The sequence below is a fragment of the Xenopus laevis genome, chromosome 1L (genome assembly GCF_017654675.1).
Source record: "Xenopus laevis strain J_2021 chromosome 1L, Xenopus_laevis_v10.1, whole genome shotgun sequence".
NCBI lineage: Eukaryota > Metazoa > Chordata > Amphibia > Anura > Pipidae > Xenopus > Xenopus laevis.
The window spans coordinates 216,638,423-216,655,685 of record NC_054371.1 but is presented as its reverse complement, the minus strand read 5'-3'; the positions used below and the strand labels follow the sequence as shown (position 1 = coordinate 216,655,685).

Sequence of the window (17,263 nt, the reverse complement as noted above, 5' to 3'; positions counted from 1 at the left end):
GATGATTTTTTGGACAGACATAATATCAAAGGCTATTGTGATACTAAGCTCTATAGTTAGTATAGATATGGGTATATAGAATTTATGTGAAAGTAGGGAGGGGTGTGTGTTTGGAGGGGTTGAACTTGATGGACTTTGTCTTTTTTCAACCCAATTTAACTATTTAATTTAACTATGTAACTATATACTATATATATATATATATATATATATATATATATATCTATATATATCAAACAAGGGAAAGTTGTGCTCACCACTAATTTTTAAAACCATTAGGCGGGGGTGCAATGAGGACCACAAAATACATATAGACAAATACAAGAGTCCTCTGCACTCAACCCATTATCAATATATTTAAGACGGAGACATTTTGTGCATACTGCTACTGAAAAATGCCTTACCCTTTAAACAAAACAGGGATTGTTTGTCCATATATTGTAATGTATTTAAGCTGGCCAACTACGTCAAAGTCATCCCATATCTGGCCGGTCCTACGCTTAATTTTGATCTGATTCATTAAGAATTCTATTGCTTCATTATACATTTTACAAAGGGACTAAGTTTTACCTGCAACTTACTAGCTGCTTTCAAAGTAAAATCCTAAACCTAGTTTAGGATTTTACTTTGAAAGCAGCTAGTACGGACAGTGCCTTAAAGGGCACCTGTTGTTTAAAAATGTTATCCCCAACCAAGGGTGCAGCCTAATAGAACCTGCATTCCAGTTGGGGATATCAGTAGTTTTTTTTTTAACAAAATGCCCCCCGCCAGTGCTACTCTCAGGGCCCACCACAAGCCCCACCTACAGGTCTGCCCACCCCACAGATCCACCCCCCAGCACAAACTAAAAAAACAAAGCATTAGTGGCTATGATTCCCACATGTTAAAACATATTGGTGGTCAGGGCCCCTCCATTAAAAAAAACATTTGTGGTCAGGGCCCCCCATTAAAAAATATTGGTGGCTAGGACCCACATCAATAAATTTTTCTGAAATCTTCCTGTGCTGGAAAAACCTGGAAAAATCTTGAAAAATACGAATTGTACGGATTTTTTGGATTTTCCAACCGAAAACTCACATTTTTTGGGATTTTTGTCTGAAAACCACGAAATCTTCGGATTATTGCACGAAACCCAGTGCAGATCAGGATATCTTCGGGACTTCTCCCATTGACTTATACAACCTTAGCAGGTCTGAGATGCCGGATTTTCGGATTCTTACTTTTTCCATCCTCGGGGTATAATAAATCCCCAAAAATTTGAGCAGCAATTGGTCCATATCAAAGCAATGGACTTCTGCAGGAGCATAACAGTAGACCTTGCAATTAAATTGTGACTTGTTAGGCGATTTTCCCCCAAGGCTCTACGGCACTGTTTGATGCTATGGTAAGTGTAGAGTTGATATTTGTAACTCTGGAGCCCAAGATTAGATTCTTACATAGAGAGCAGGAAATAACAGAGTGTATTATCTCCAGCAACTGCTCAGCCACTGATCTGAAAGCACAATGCTTTATTGAGTAGAAATGTCAAATAAGGATAACTTTCCAATGCATTTCAGATATGGAGCTGTTTGTTTTGTATTTCTTTCTTTTTTACATTCTTTAATGGCTTGCCAGATGGCCTCCACTTATGTCTGTGTATGTCAGCTATATCCCCTCCATTATTCTTCCTCTCGGGACTATTCTGGATTGCATCATGTTTCTGTATTACAAGAAGCAAGACCTTAATGGATCCGGGCCATATGCTTAAGTCATGTGTTCCAGAAGTCATTGTAGGGTTAGCGTGTTTTATTTCTGACATATTAAGAATTGTAGCTTGGATTTGCTACTCACATCCTCCACAGTTCATTGAAATGGGGGGGGGGGGGCGAAAAAAAAAACTCTCGCTATTCCAGAGCTGTATAACTTGCATCCCTAAGGCGTTTGTGAACTGCCAACATTCTCCTATTATTGTATTGCAAGTACTGTAGTTTGTTAGTAACATCCTCAGCAATTCACTGAGATGGAAGAAATCCCTCCCTTTTTTTATAGCTGTCTATGGAATGCCTAAGGCGCTTAGGAAGTACAAGTGCCAACATCCTCCAAGAACCAAAGTGTAGAGAACATGAGTGAAACAGATATATACTGTATATATAGTATTGGACCTCCAAAGCTTTATTATTTCTGCAGTTTTCTTTACCACCCATTAACATAGGACAACCTTTTAAAAAAGAAAATCAGATGTGTTGGTGAATCCATTTAGTTGGGTTGGGAAACTGTTGACACATCAGGCCAAGTGTTATCCCATTTGGCCGTTGCGTAGATCCGACGGATACAAGCTGTGCCTGTAATTAGTGACTATCACTTTTGTTGTGTCTTTTCAATAGATCACTTGGTTAGAAGCCAGTTTGGAAATCTAGATATCAGTACTTTTCCAGGAAAGGGTAGTGTTTCTCATATACAGATGAACAGAGGCTGAAAGGAGGCACTGAATATAAAACATAGATTAACAGCCCTTTCAGATCAGGACATTTTTAACCAAATTAAAGATAATAATAATATCCAAGAAATAATAAGGGGAGATATATTGTCTCAGTGTCGGACTGGCCCACTGGGTTACCAGGAAAACGCCCGGTGGGCCCAGGTGTCAGTGGCCCCTCATGCTGCTAAACATTTGGCCATTTCATGGGCATTGCCTATTTCTACAAGAACAAAGAGGTGAAATAGATTGAATAATACATTATAATATGTAAAGAAAAGACACTAGGAGAATAGAGGTTGAGTGAGGAGAGGAAAAATAATAGTACTGAGAGTGCGCCCCTGGTCTTAGGTTTTAGGGGGGCCCCTAGTGTCCCAGTCTGACATTGTATTGTCTTGAAGGGTTCAAATGATTTCCTATATAGACTATTATGAGAACATACAGTCAAAACAGTTTCTTCCTGTATATGCAGAAAAGAAAATTCTCCAAAGAGGTTTGATCCAGCAGAGCATCTGTGTTAAAACCCTTTTAGGAAAACATTGTCCTGGTATTCTCTGTACACAAATGACTTCATGCTATCCCACTTATTAGGGTTGCAAACTGCTCGGTATTAAACTAGCTTATAGGGCTGCACCGAATCCAGGATTCGGTTCGGTATTCGGGCAGGATTCGGCCATTTTCAGCAGGATTCGGCCGAATCCTTGTGCCTGGCCGAACCGAATCCATATCCTAAAAATCATGTGACTTTTCATCACAAAACAAGGAAGTAAAAAAATTTTTAGCCACAAACTTTTACCTCTATTTTTCCATCCCCCTCACTGATTTGCATATGCAAATTAGGGTTCGGATTCAATTCAGTATTCAGCCGAATCCAAAAAAATGGATTCGGTGCATCCCAACTATCTTAGCCAATAATACATCAACAAAGGCTGGGTATAACAAATTTACCAGTAATGTAAATTTGTAATCCCTAGTTGTTTGCCCTTGGCCCATTTTCGAACCACTCCAATCCCCTCTCCCCCATGAATGTCCCCAAAACTTGCCTACTCATTGAATTTCAGCCAACATTGTCCATTTAGGACAAGTCCCACCCTTGTGATGTCACAACTCCTCCCCTGTTAGGACCTGCTCCACCCCTTACATTTTCAGCAAGAAAAGGTGGTAATCGTAACACTTATTAAAGGCAGTTTGTACAAATATTCAATTTGGCTTTGAGGTTGTACATGCATGTAATCCCATGATTGTTTCCTTTTATTTCCCCTCACAGTTTATGAAGGTGTTGGCAGTTTAGCATGCAGTTTTGGCCTTGCCTCTCTAAAACTGGACATACAAATGGTGATCCCACCTTCAAGTGGCCGATATTGGGCTGATCTAATTGTGGGCTCTAGGGCCCAACTATTGGATCACAACGAGAAGAAAACAGGCAGTCGGATTGAGGGCCGCATCAACAAACTGATGTGGTCATCGATCTGACTGGATTTTTAAGTCTGGCAGTTTAACATCTGGCTGACTTTTTACCAGATATTGATTGGAAAAACAGTCGGAGGGCCCCATACACTGGGCAATAAGCTGCCGACTTAAGCTGGCCATAGACGCAAAGATCCAATTTTACGAATCGAGGATTCATAAGATTTTCGGACTGTGTGTGGAGAGTCCCGACATGTTTCATCCCACGGAGATCGGTCGTTTGGTCGATCGGACAGGTTAGAAAATTTCTGTCGGCTGACGATAATATCTCTGCGTGTATTGCCGATCGTACGATTTTCAGTGGGAGACTGTCACCAGCTTTGGTCGGACATAACTATTGTACGATTGCTGTCAGGGGCAGAACATCGGCTGATCTGTTCTTTTACTACTTTATTTGATCGGAATGGTTAGTGGCAGGTCGGGAGATGGGGCTGTCCGATCGTTCGAGCATTCGAACTATTGGATCTTTGCATCTCTGGCCAGCTTTAATCTGTCTGCAGCTTTAATCCTTGTCTGTTATCCACCATTTATTCCCTGTTTGCTATAACTGCAGTAAAGCACTGCGTATCTTGACAGCGCTATATAAATAAATGATGATGATGATGATGGTATCTGCATGTGTATTAAGCTTCCTTATCACTTCCCATAGGGAGCCTATCTTGTTACAATCCAAATACAAGACACCATAAGGGAGTGTGTATTTGGCAGGCTAGGGGGAGTGATTTAATGCTTGCTGCACTGGGCCAACAATGGCAGTGGAATCTGCTTTTTAGGTTTTCTCGCAGTCATCACAGTTCAAGAATTCATTCACTGATGGATGTATTGGCCTATCCACCTAGAAAAATCAATACCGTCAAGTTGAAAATTATTCAAGGAAATTTAGTAGGCAGAGTATCAGTATTTTGGAAGGCATGTTGTAGCCAAGATAGATCACTGTTTCTCCTTGGGGCATATAAAAATTGCACATTTCTGGACTTCATCAAAGCAGCACAGGAGAACCAGCCAGCCAGATAAACATTCTGACATATCAGCTGCAATGTAGAAACTTAAATAGCATTCTCTGCTAGTGGGTAGTTCAGGCAGACTTGGGTAACAGCCCTAAATAGAAATTCCCTCCTCCTCCTTTTTCCAAGTAAGGGTTGTGCCCAGAAAATTAATTATTACTGGGGCTATTTGCTGTTGCAGAACCTGAGATAAACTTATCAACAAACGTGAATATTCTGATTCAAGGTTAGGAAAATCCCACGCTTGGCTAATAAAAAAAAAAAAGGATCTTGTCAATGATACTGAAAGTAGTAATTTCATCCATTTACACCTTTAAAATAAGTGAATGTAAATTGAACGAGGGTGCTATTCTAAGCACTTTTGCAATGCACATTCATCATTTATTTTTTTTTAATTCCAAGATATTAAAGGATACATGTACTGTTAACATGAATGAATTTTGTTACAACAACACCACCTGCTGGTCATTTTCCCACCAGTCTGACCACCAAGTAGTCAAGGAAGTTGTCAGGAGATAGAAAGAGGCTGCTCTGATGTTCTTCTGCTTAGGAAAGGTTTGAGGAAGGTTCAAGAAGATCAGAAGAAAGGAAGCCATCCCTGATGGGCAGCTCTATATTTTCAGTACAGATACTGGGAGAGGGTAGGGAGGCCTGTTCTGTGGCCATTATAGTGATCAATATTGGGGAAATGACACCATTGATTTACTTGCCAGTCCCCATCAAGAGATGACCTTTGCATTAGTGATGTGCCGGCCAGACTGAAGCCCGCGAGTTGGGCAGGTTCAAGCCAATACGCACACAAAATATCTGGGCACGTGACCTAACAGTGCCCCACTTTCGCTGTAATGCCTCGCCATCTCCGTGACATCAGAGATGGTGGCGGCTGTGGGTATACCTGGAAATGCAGAACTGCGTGTGTGGTCCACATGCCGGGTTAGGGTCGGTGCGGGTCGAGAGTTTCTCGGTCCGGAAATTCGGCCAGGGATTTCTCAACCCGCACATCACTACTTTACGTATGCGACCAGCTTTAGCAGGATGGGCCTAAATGATCACATCTAATCTGAGCCTCTGTCTTCTCTTTTACTGTGACCCCCTGGGGATGGATCTCAAGACCGAATGTTTAATTTGGGAATTCCAGACTGTACAACCATAGTCCATAATGTATGTTGTTATATAAGAAAGATCTATATGATTTTATTATAATGACTTATTGTAGGCATTTTTAATAATGAGTATATACATGGTAAATATTGAAGTATTGATCCATCCATATACGCCACTAAGATACAGCATTGTACATTAACGACTCACTCAGAAATTCAATCATCTTACATTTTCAACAATTAGATGCTTCCCTGGGAGATATAAACACAGATGCATTTCTCAACAGCAACCAATGATATGTTTATGCATAGCTTGCATTTTTTAAGAAATGGCTTCTTGTTAAAACGCTTACATTTTCAATATTTAGTCTGAACATGGCTCAGTTTTTATAATTGTACAAACACACTTTGCTGTTATTGTTTTTTTTTCCTTGATCTCTGATTCTTCCATAACTTAGCTGTTAGAGGAAAAGGACCATATAGGTGATTATTTCGAATTAAAATGTTAGGAGGCCTTCGTAGGCTGCAGTTTCTTTTGACATCAGCAAAGCAGCCAGTTTTCGATTTTTCTCTTTGTCGTTCATAATCCACATTTGGCTGAAGTTACTGCTCTGAGTCTTTTGGGGTAAATGTCTGTCAGATTTTCTCATCTGGTTCCTTTAATTTTCCCATTCTACTTTTTGGCCATAGACACAAAGATACAGTCGCACAAAAAATATTTTGTACTATTTTCCAGTGTGGATTGTCCCATAATTTTTTCGTACCATGGCGTTGTGCCGTATGATCATTCATACGATATGAGGCTAGAATCTGCACATCTATGGCTACTTTCAGTCAGAGCTCATACATGGGCCAGAAACAGTTTTTTTCTGTTATGCCACCCTTGAGATAGTGATTTGTGTGTGATGGCTTTCTAACATACAGAATGTTTTCTGCAAGGACCTAATAGTATAATTTTGGTCTCATGAGAATACCTATTTTTACTTGGGCTGTGTTTTTTTTTACTCACTGCCTGAAGTCATATAAAGGATTATAGTTGTCCCATGAATAGTTTCCATTTTAGCTGTGGATTTCTCTAGCTCTTTTAGGGTAGAGAATAATCTCCCCGAACTGCCTCCGAATCGAAAATCGCTGCCGGGATGGCACTCGGAGCGCTTCATTTTCCGAAGTTGGTTCTCAAGCAAACTTTGGGGCGACTTTGGAAAACGAAGTGCTCTGAGTGCCATCTAGCTGGCAGGGAGGCAGTTCAGAGAGATTAGCCACCCGAAGAAGAGGCGATTTGTGGCCGGGGGGCGACTAAATCTCCCCGAATCTTCTTGTCTGTCTCTGCTGTTACCATTGGCTTCTTGGTTGCTTCTGTGACTAATGCACTTCTCAACCTAGTCACTGAGTTTTGGAGGACTGCTTTCTCTAGATCAGTGATCCACAACCAGTGGCTCGTGAGCAACATGTTGGATGTTGCTCTCAGTGGCTTCAAAGTAGATGCATAATTTTTGAATTCCGATGCATAATTTTTGAATTCCGAGCTTAAAGGCAAGTTTTGATTGCATAAAAACCAGATGTACTGCCAAACAGAGTCTCATGTTGGTTGACAGTCCACATAGGGGCTACCAAATGAACAATCACAACATTTATTTGGCACCCACAAGAACAGTTTTCATGCTATTGTTGCTCCCCAACTCCTTTTGTTACTCAGGGGTTAAAAAGATTGGGGACCCCTGCTCTAGACAGAGTCAAGGGTGTGCAGTATGGATTCAATGATAGATATTGCTTAGATATGTTCTCTAACAAACTCTGGTGCCTTCTAAACACAGACCTACAGATGGACCTCATTCAGATAATTATGTGACGTCCAAAGGCAGTTGTTTGTACCAGAGTTTATTTAGGGTAAACTCGCATGAAACATTTTGTTGCCCAAGTGAAATTGGCTTGTGTAAAGTTGTATAAAGCATGTATTCATTTATAAACCAATAACTATATACCGGTATATAAATTGTGGACCACTATAGTTTAATTAAAACTGACCTTTATGTTTTAGAGTCATGGACGTGATGATTATACCGTATTTGCACTGTGGACTTGGAATCCCTGACCTACATTCTGCCTATTGTGAAAGGCATAATTATTACACATATTGGTGGCTACTCAAGCAGACACAGTAAAACGCGGATGCTATTCGCTGACTCAGCTATGCAAATTGTAAAGGAATGAATGATTTTATTCTAGTATAGTAAAAATGAAATATTATGTTGATAATGGGGGGTGGGGTTCATAGTAGGTGTAAATGTGCATTTCTTTTCCCTTATGCAGACAGTGAACTATCAAACTATAATACAGATGTATCAATCATTCAGTTATCTTACCCAGTTTCCAGGGATGATCTGATCAGTATAAAAGAAACATTAAAACCAAATAATGAAAGAGTTTTAAAGTGGACCTGCCACCCCAACATAAAAAGCTGTATAATAAAAGTCCTTTTCAAATTAAACATGAAATCCAATTTCTTTTTTTTATTAAAGCATTCATAGCTGTTGTAAACTCATTTAAAAATCTCAGCTGTCAATCAAATATTGCCTCCTTTAGGCATAGAGGCGGGGCAAGTAGATGCTTTCACTTTCCATTTAGCACTTCCTAGATGTCACTGATCTCCCCACATTCCCCCAGTTCTCTTCATCATTTAATTGTGTAGTCAGTACATGGGGATGGACATCAGGTCCCCCATTCTGGTGCACAAACAAGATTCTGAGATGATACAAGGCTTGTCTTAATTACAGTGTCCACAAAATGACTCCTGCCTGCTTGTTATAATTATGAATTCCCAGATTGATGGAAACAAGATTCAAATAGTTTATACAGTGTAATTAAAGTTCATTTTGCTTGACTAACATGATTAAATAGGATTTGGAATCTTTTTTTGGGGTGACGGGCCCCTTTAAAGTAATGAAAATATAATGTCCTGTTGCTCTGCACCTCAGTATTTTCTCTGCTTGATGTTTTTTCTTGGAAATGAAACTCTCCAAGTTGGGGTTCCACGTTGGAGCTATTGCAACTATTGTGCATCTTATACTAACAAGCCTTTTTTTTTGAATTAGCAATCTAGAGCGATACAGGAGAGGTATAGGGTTTACACTCAGCGAGTGACTTTCATACCAGTCATTTTTTTGTAGTTAATGATTGGATGAATGTTCAGACTATTCTGTTGCAAATTCTCCCTTTTTTGGATTACAAATGCAAATCATTTACTAGTAGAAGGACATTAGTAATTTTCCCAACTTTCCCCTCCATGATGATCAATATCCTCACTTAGTTCCTTTCTTTTCCACTACCATTACTAATTCAGGACGTAATCAAGGTATTTTGCACAGACAAGGAGATCTCTCTAATGTTCAGCCTTCAATGTCCAGGCCCATCTCAAGAGAATCGGAGTGAACCATTATGTGCTCAGAGCTTCTGGTGTCCTTCACTGTAGTGCAGATTATGTGTTGCCATTTCCCAAAGACAATTCCTGCTTTGCAGTGGTAGGTCTCATTGGGTAAAACAGCAACCTGCAATGGACTTTATGGTTCCTGATCTCCCTGTTATCTTAGGGATCTGTATGGGTTTCCAGGTAAATTTGCATCAGAACCGTATAGGGCTATATACATGTGGTGACTAAGAACAGTCTCTGAACTGCCTTTTTGTGTCTCCAACAGACTAACGAGTGGAGCAAGTATGACGACCGCTTGCTTCAAGCCGTGGATCATGGAGATGTCGACAAATTATCGTCGCTGTTGGGGAAGAAAGGGGTGGTGGCCACGAAGATGGACAGCGAGGGGAAAACTGCGTAAGTCTATTAATTGCATTTCATTTGTTCTTCTGGCAATCGAACAGTGATGCATAGTGTAAGCTAACCAGAAATGAGGAGCATGTATGCAGTCTTTATTTACACCAGTTCACTTCAAATATTTTACATTTGCCACTTTCTTTCTACCTTTTAGTGCAACAAAAAGCACACGTGTATTTATACTAAAATGTTCACTTTGTGTGTATGCTGCTCTGTATTTATTAGGGATGCACCGAATCCAGGATTTGGTTCAGGATTCGGCCTTTTTCAGCTGGATTCGGATTCGGCCGAACCAAATCCGAATCCTAATTTGCATATGCAAATTAGGAGCAAGGAGGGAAATCACGTGACTTTTTATCACAAAACAAGGAAGTAAAACATGTTTTCCCCTTCTCACCCCTAATTAGCATATGCAAATTCGGTTCGGTATTCGGCCGAATCTTTCACAAAGGATTCGGGGGTTCGGCCGAATCCAAAATAGTGGATTCGGTGCATCTCTAGTATTTATGTGTGTGAGTTGCAAAGTATGTGAGACACAACCTCTAAATGATTGTTATGACACACACATATATACGTATAATTAATAATATATAATTTCATGTGTCTTTGGCCTATGTGTAAATCATTACAACCTTAAGTTTCATTACTATCCCAACTGTTGTTTATAGAACCTGACTGGGGATACTGACAAAACTTTGGTGTTCAACTTTTAAAGGAAAGGACCAGTATAAACATAAAACCTGTGCAAAAAAAATTTAAAATTCAATATAGTTAGTTAGTCAAAAATGTAATGTATAAAGGCTGGAGTGACTGGATGTCTGACATAATAGCCAGAACACTACTTCCTGTTTTGCAGCTCTCTTGGTTTCCACTGATTGGTTACCAGGCAGTAACCAATCATTGACGTGAGGGGGGGCCACATGGGACATAACTGTTTGCTGAATGCTAAGGGTCAATTGCAAACTCACTGAACAGTTATGTCCCATGTGACCCCCTTATAGTCACTGACTAACTCAGAGTTAGAGAGCTGGAAAGCAGGAAGTAGTGTTCTGTTCTGTTCTGTTAGACATCCAGTCACTCCAGCCTTTATACATTACATTTTTGCCTAACTATTTTAGAAACATTTTTTTATTTTGCACAGCCTATTTATTTACCCAGTTTTTATTTTTACACTGAACTGTTCCTTTAAAACTACCGTCTATCTTTTTCTGTTCAACAAAATCATTTAGGTACCTTAGACCCATGGTACATTTTTGTTTCTAATCTTGGGTAAGCTGGCAGAGAAATGCTTCATACGGGTATGGGATCCGTTCTCCGAATTACGAAACAGCCTTCTCCCATAGACTCCATTTTATCAAAATAATCAAATTTTTTAAAAATGATTTCCTTTTTCTCGGCAATAATAAAACTGTAGTTTGTACTTGATCCCAACTAAGATATAAGATAAAACCAGGCAATTGGTTTTATTTTATGGTTACATGATTTTCTAGTAGACTTAAAGGGGTTGTTCACCTTCAAACACCTAGGTTTTTTTAGATAGTTCACCAGAAATAACAACCTTTTTCAATGACTTTCTATTTTCTGTGTGACACTTTTTCTAATATTGAAGTGTAAAGTGTCATTTTTCACCTTCTAAAGCAGCTCTGCGAGGGAGGAGGGTCGCCGACCCTGTAAACTTCTTAATTGATACATTTCTTAGCTTTGTCCCTGCTGAGCAGAATCTCTGGGTTTCATTACAGGCAGCTGTTAGAATTGATACAATAGTTGCTGATACTCCAGAGATGTTGCTGAGAAATGGATCAACTAAATGTTGCAAAATTGTGACAGTTTAGAATTTGCACCTTAATTACTGAGCTGCCAGACTCAAACACCAGAGACAGGAACATTAAAGGGGAACTCCGGCCTACATAACACAGAAACCCCTAATATGCCCATCATAGTTACCTTTTACTTCAAAAAGTATGAATAAATGCCATTTTCTATGCTGAAATCCAGCTGTTTAACAGTTCTTCTCTTTCTGTATCATTTGAAATCCTGGCAGGGAAGGAGGGACTAAACACTGATTTTACAAATTGTAACAACTTCTCCACAGCTTACAGACAGCATGCAGGAACTACATAACCCACAATGCATTGCACTGGGATGTTCCATTCCTTATTGAAATCACGTGTGCAGGGAATTGTGGGGTTTGGAGGATTCAGGCTGAGGACAGGTGGCTGTTAATACAAAGTAACAGTAGTCGGTCAGCTCAGCAAAGTAGTCAGAGAGATCAGCAGGAGAGCAGGGGGCTAGGCTTAGGGAACTGTCAGAAACCATTAAAAATCATGAAAAGTCTGAATATTTTTTAATTGATGTATATTGCAAAGTTGCTTAAAATAATCTTTACTTTTCAAAAAGCTCAAGTTATGTTTTTGTGGAGTTCCCCTTTAAACTATAAACTTAGATGAAAAAAACTATAAAAAATAAAAAATGGAAAGTAATTGAAAAAAGTATTTATTTCTGGTGTACAGTCTGAAAACAATTGAACTGAAAAAAGTGTTTGGAAGGTGAACAACCTCTTTAAGGTATGGATATCCAAATTACAGAAAGATCCATTATCTGGAAAACCACTCTCTGCCACCTCATGTCACTGAGATTGTTTGGACATTGCCGGTTGCCACAAATGGGTATTTTCGGCCAAACAAAATACCACCTGTTATGAGTGTTGACGGGTAGTTTCCATTCCTGTCAATGGAATGGGAGTTTCTCTGCCGGTTGAAATACACCTGAGAAACATTATGTGCACCGTAGGCCTAAGGCATTTAAAGGATTTAATGTAAAAAGAATAAAACATATGGTGAGTTTTATGTGTCTGAACTGTAAAGGGACGTGTAGTTTCTGCTCAGTGTGCTGACCACAAAAATGTAACCCAGAATGAAAATAAATATAAGCAGCTTTCCATTCGTCAATGTTTTTGTATTTTGCATTGGAAGAAGATTAAAACATGGGCCATTTTGCCCACCATCAAGGATATCAGTGTCCAGAGTGACCCCCCAACTGGCAGCAACATCACCAGGCAGACATTTTCCAAGCAAACCTACTGCAGCCGGGGATGGGCATTTGTACCTGTTCAAAAAGTGTTTTGTCTGGCACGCAATGAAAATAGCCTGCATGCCATAAAAAAAAAAAAAAAATAGGTATTCTTCAGTATTTATGATTGAACAACAAAAGACAACACAGATCTGTAATTTAGAGAGTGTTTATTATTAGAAATATGCAGAGAATGTAGGATACTTAGTTGTTAGCACCTGGTGAGGCGTGGCCTTATGGTAATGTTGGTATGTTACACAGATCCCTGGAGAACAGAGGGTTAAAAACTAAAGGCGGGGCCTGAGTGTCCAAGGGAAGGACTCTTTTCATCATTTTTTTGCCGCAATGGAGCAATTAGGAGTGAATGCTCCACTAACATGAGGGCTTCTGTTTTAAGCTTCCCACATTCTTCGTGTGTTTTCTGTAAATAAACCAGTTATATTTGCTTTGTCTCTGCAGAATCTTAAAATCCTGAAGAATGTGTTAATAGCTGATAATTTGCTTTTAGGACATGCACCATTAACATGCTGGGTGTCGTAGCTGGGAAAAAGAGCTGCAGAAGCTCCGCCCATGGAAAATCTTTGCCATGATTTGGTGCAACCTTATATCATGCGTTGCAAATGCTATATACCTCTTAAAGGAGAAGGAAAGGCTTGGTGCACTTGGGGGTGCCACATGCACCCCAAACTGATTGTATTGACTTACTTGAAATCCCAAGCTGGTTCTCCTATCCGCAGAAAACTGTACCAGTGAGCATCACGGAATGATCCTCTTCTGGCGTCTTCTTTCTTAAAATTTCCAGGGGCAAATGCATGCGCAGTTGAACAAAATAGCCGACTTTCACCGCAAGACGGAAAGAGGAAGCCGGACGAGGATCACTCCGTGGTGCTCACTGGTATAACCCCAGGCCAGGGCAGTTTTCCGCTGATAGGAGCACCGGCCAGGGGTTTCAGGTAAGTCATTTCAGGTAAATCAATACAATCAATTGGGGTTGCCTAACATTTGGCACCTCCAAGTGTACCAAGCCTTTCCTTCTCCTTTAATATTAAAGTAGTAGTACAATATAGACCACGCCTTCCGTGGTGGCTGCAGTGATTGGTGCCCTAGGTAGCCTTTTGGAGTGTAGTGAGATCTGTACAAGGCCAGAGGTGCATGAGCTGTGGCTCCGAAAGATCTTTGCAACATAATATTCTTATCCAGAATATCCTGTTATCTAGAATGCTCGACACCAAAAAACAGATCTTTCAGTAATTTGGATCTTCATACCTTAAAATCATTTAAATATTAAATATACCCAATAGGCTGGTTTTGCCTCCAATAAGGATTCGGTTCGGGATTCGGCCAGGATTCGGTCTTTTTCAGCAGGATTCGGATTTGGCCGTATCCTTCTGCCTGGCCGAACCAAATCCAAATCCTAATCCTAATTTGTATATGCAAATTAAGGGCAGGGCGGGAAATCGCTGGAATTTTTGCACAAAACAAGGAAGTAACAAATGTTTTCCCATTCCCACTCCTAATTTGCATATGCAAATTAGGATTCGGTTCGGTATTCGGACAAATCTTTCGCAAAAAATTCGAAAATAGTGGATTTGGTGCATCCCTATTATATTTTAGTTTGGATCAAGTTCAAGGTAATGTTTTATTACTAAAGAGAAAAAGGAAATCTTTTTAAAAAAACTTGAATTATTTGGATAAAATGTATTAAAGAGTCTATTGGAGACTCCCTTCCTGTAATTTGGAGCTTTCTGGATAACGGATTTCCGGATAACGGCTCCCATACCTGTACCACATTCCCGTTGCTGGTCCCATCAGAAAACATTTGGTAGCTACCATTGCATTTGCATTGCAGTCAGTACTCGTGGAACTTTGATTATGTTTTTCGGTGAACTCCATAAATACATTGTCCTGAGTTATTTGGCGTTTCTATGCCCATGGGAAATGCATGCCTTTGCCATTTGGCTGAGCAAATGAATTTCAATGTGAATACATTGTCGGTGTAATTACACCTCCTAAGGAGTTTTTAAAAATTCACCTGAACCTACACCTCCTCAGCCAATTGGTTGCTCTTTAATCAAGGCGTCCAATATGGCAGCTCTCACAGATAAATGCACACATTACAGCTATGATATAAAGTCAATACCTTGTAGCCAAGGAAGATTCTAAGGCTGGTGTAATTTAATGGCCTCTAGACAAGGCACCTAGGATACAAATTCTTAGAAAGCGTTGGGGCTTTTGTTGCTCTGTGACCATAAATTCCAAAATCAGCTTGACAATGTTAGGTTATTGCTCAAATTTTGTAACGACCCTGTGTAAAACACTTAAACCTTTTGTCTACTTTGTAAACATGCATCTGGGCTATGAGCACCTCTTTGTTTCTGCAAAGGCCAGTAGTACCGTTTATAGGGTGCCAGGTCTTGCTATGTAGTTGCCTACAGAAGCAATATATGTCTGTCCTACATTAGAGAGTGCCAATGGTTTGCTCAGTGCTTTAAGTAGAGAGAGATTTATGGATATATCAGTTTTTAGGTGATTGTGGATATATCAATCTGTTATTATGTAGAAGGCACCAGTAAAAGTTAAAAAAAATGATGAACCACCTGTTTAAAAGATATACCCGTAGAAAATGTTCACTCTACTAATGACCATGCACTTAGTGATACATGAATATTGGGTGTATGTTGGGTATATCTTAATCCAAGAGTGCTTACTAGGGGTCCATTGTGTATTCTCTGCTGAATACAATAAAAGACTACCCTTCAAATGTTGCATAGCCCTAAGACCAGCTCCACACAAGCTGCATAGATGCTTACAGGATATGTAAACCAAAAAACAGCATTTGGCCTAAGATAAATGTAATTTTAGCTAGGAATGCACTGAATCCAGGATTCATTTCGGGATTCGGCCAGATGCTTGTGCCTGGCAGAATAGAATCCAAATGGTAATTTGCATATGCAAATTAGGGGCAGGAAGGAAAACTACGTGACTTTTCATCACCAGGGATGGGCGAATTTTTTCGCCTCGTTTCGCCGAAAAAATGACGCCCATAGACTTGTATGGCGTCGTGCGTCAAAAAGACACGCGTCAAAACAGTTTCGCCGCGCGACAATTTTTTTTTTGAAGCCCATAGACTTTAATGGGCGTCTGCGACATTTCGCGGGCGGCGAATTTTTGGCGAAGCGAAACGGGTCAAATTCGTCCATCCCTATTTATCACAAAACAAGGAAGTAAAAAATGTTTTTTCACGTTTTCCTTTCCCGCCCCTAATTTGCATATGCAATATATGTCTGTCCTAGATAAGAGAGTGCCAATGGATTGCTCAGTGCTTTAGGTAGGTAGGGATTTATGGATATATCAGTTTTTAGGTGATTGTGGATGTAGCAATCTGTTATTTTGTAGAAGGCACCATATGCAAATTAGGATTCCATTCGGTATTTGGCCGAATCTTTCACAAAGGATTTGGGGATTTGGCCAAATCCAAACTAGTGGATTTGCTGCATCCTTAAGGTCCCCATAGACGCAACGATTCTTCTTGCCGAACGACCGATTTTAGGGAAGCCCGACCAATCCTTCGAAATTACCGTGCGGTTAGTGGGATTCGAACGATCGTACATCTAACGATTTTTCGGCCGACATCTGTCAGGAAATTGATCGGCCAGGTCAAAAAATCTTTGTCGGTCCCAGTGCAATCTATCTATGTTTGCAGTGCCAAGCAGGCAGCTCCCCTTTGTTTTCCTGGCAAATTGGTCTTTTTAGTTGATGGTAAATTCGTACAATCATACGATCGTTCTGAGAAGATTGTGGTCTCACGATCAGGATCTGATCTTTTAAAAATCTCAACATCTATGGCCAGCTTTAAATTTTAAGCAAATTTTCAGTGTTCATTAGAAATTTCACACAGGGCTGATTCTCAGCCTATGGAAAAACGCCGGCCAAGAATCAGATCCTGCATTGGCTGCCCAGAACCACAGCACTGTGCTCGGTGCCCCTACACTAAGGCTAATGCACCCAGAACCACTGCACCCAGAATCAGCCCTGTGTGAAATATCTAATTAGGGGCTGATTGTCTGACTGTGTTTTTCCACAGGCCTAGAATCAACCCCATGTGGCAATAGTCCAGGGATTATTTACTAAACTCCAAATGCAAAAATCACAAAAAAAATTTAATTTTTTTTTTATAAAAATCGGACTTTTAAAAAATCAAGAATGTTTCAGAATTGATTAAACCCTGAGGATGGAAAAGTCAGAAATGACAAAATCCGGTATTTTAGATCTGTCGAGGTTGCATATAAGTCAATGGGAGAAGTCCCAATGATTTTTTAATGTGCGCTGGGTTTCGTGCAAT

At 40.0% G+C, this 17,263-nt stretch overlaps 1 protein-coding gene across 6 annotated transcripts in view; it reads left to right on the top strand.

The window, feature by feature from the left end:
• The window catches only part of rai14.L (retinoic acid induced 14 L homeolog), a 102,793-nt gene that overhangs the window by 42,729 nt on the left and 42,801 nt on the right, over window positions 1–17,263 (top strand). For 4 of the 6 annotated variants that reach the window (XM_041569682.1, XM_041569677.1, XM_041569673.1 and 1 more), the window contains exons 3-4: window positions 9,722–9,852; window positions 13,724–13,874. In XM_041569682.1, coding sequence (XP_041425616.1) covers window positions 9,741–9,852; window positions 13,724–13,874 — 263 coding nt within the window. In that variant the 5' untranslated portion in view covers window positions 9,722–9,740. The remainder of the gene's footprint in view (window positions 1–9,721; window positions 9,853–13,723; window positions 13,875–17,263) is intronic. The other 2 variants (XM_018266493.2, XM_018266480.2) reach the window with 1 other exon arrangement.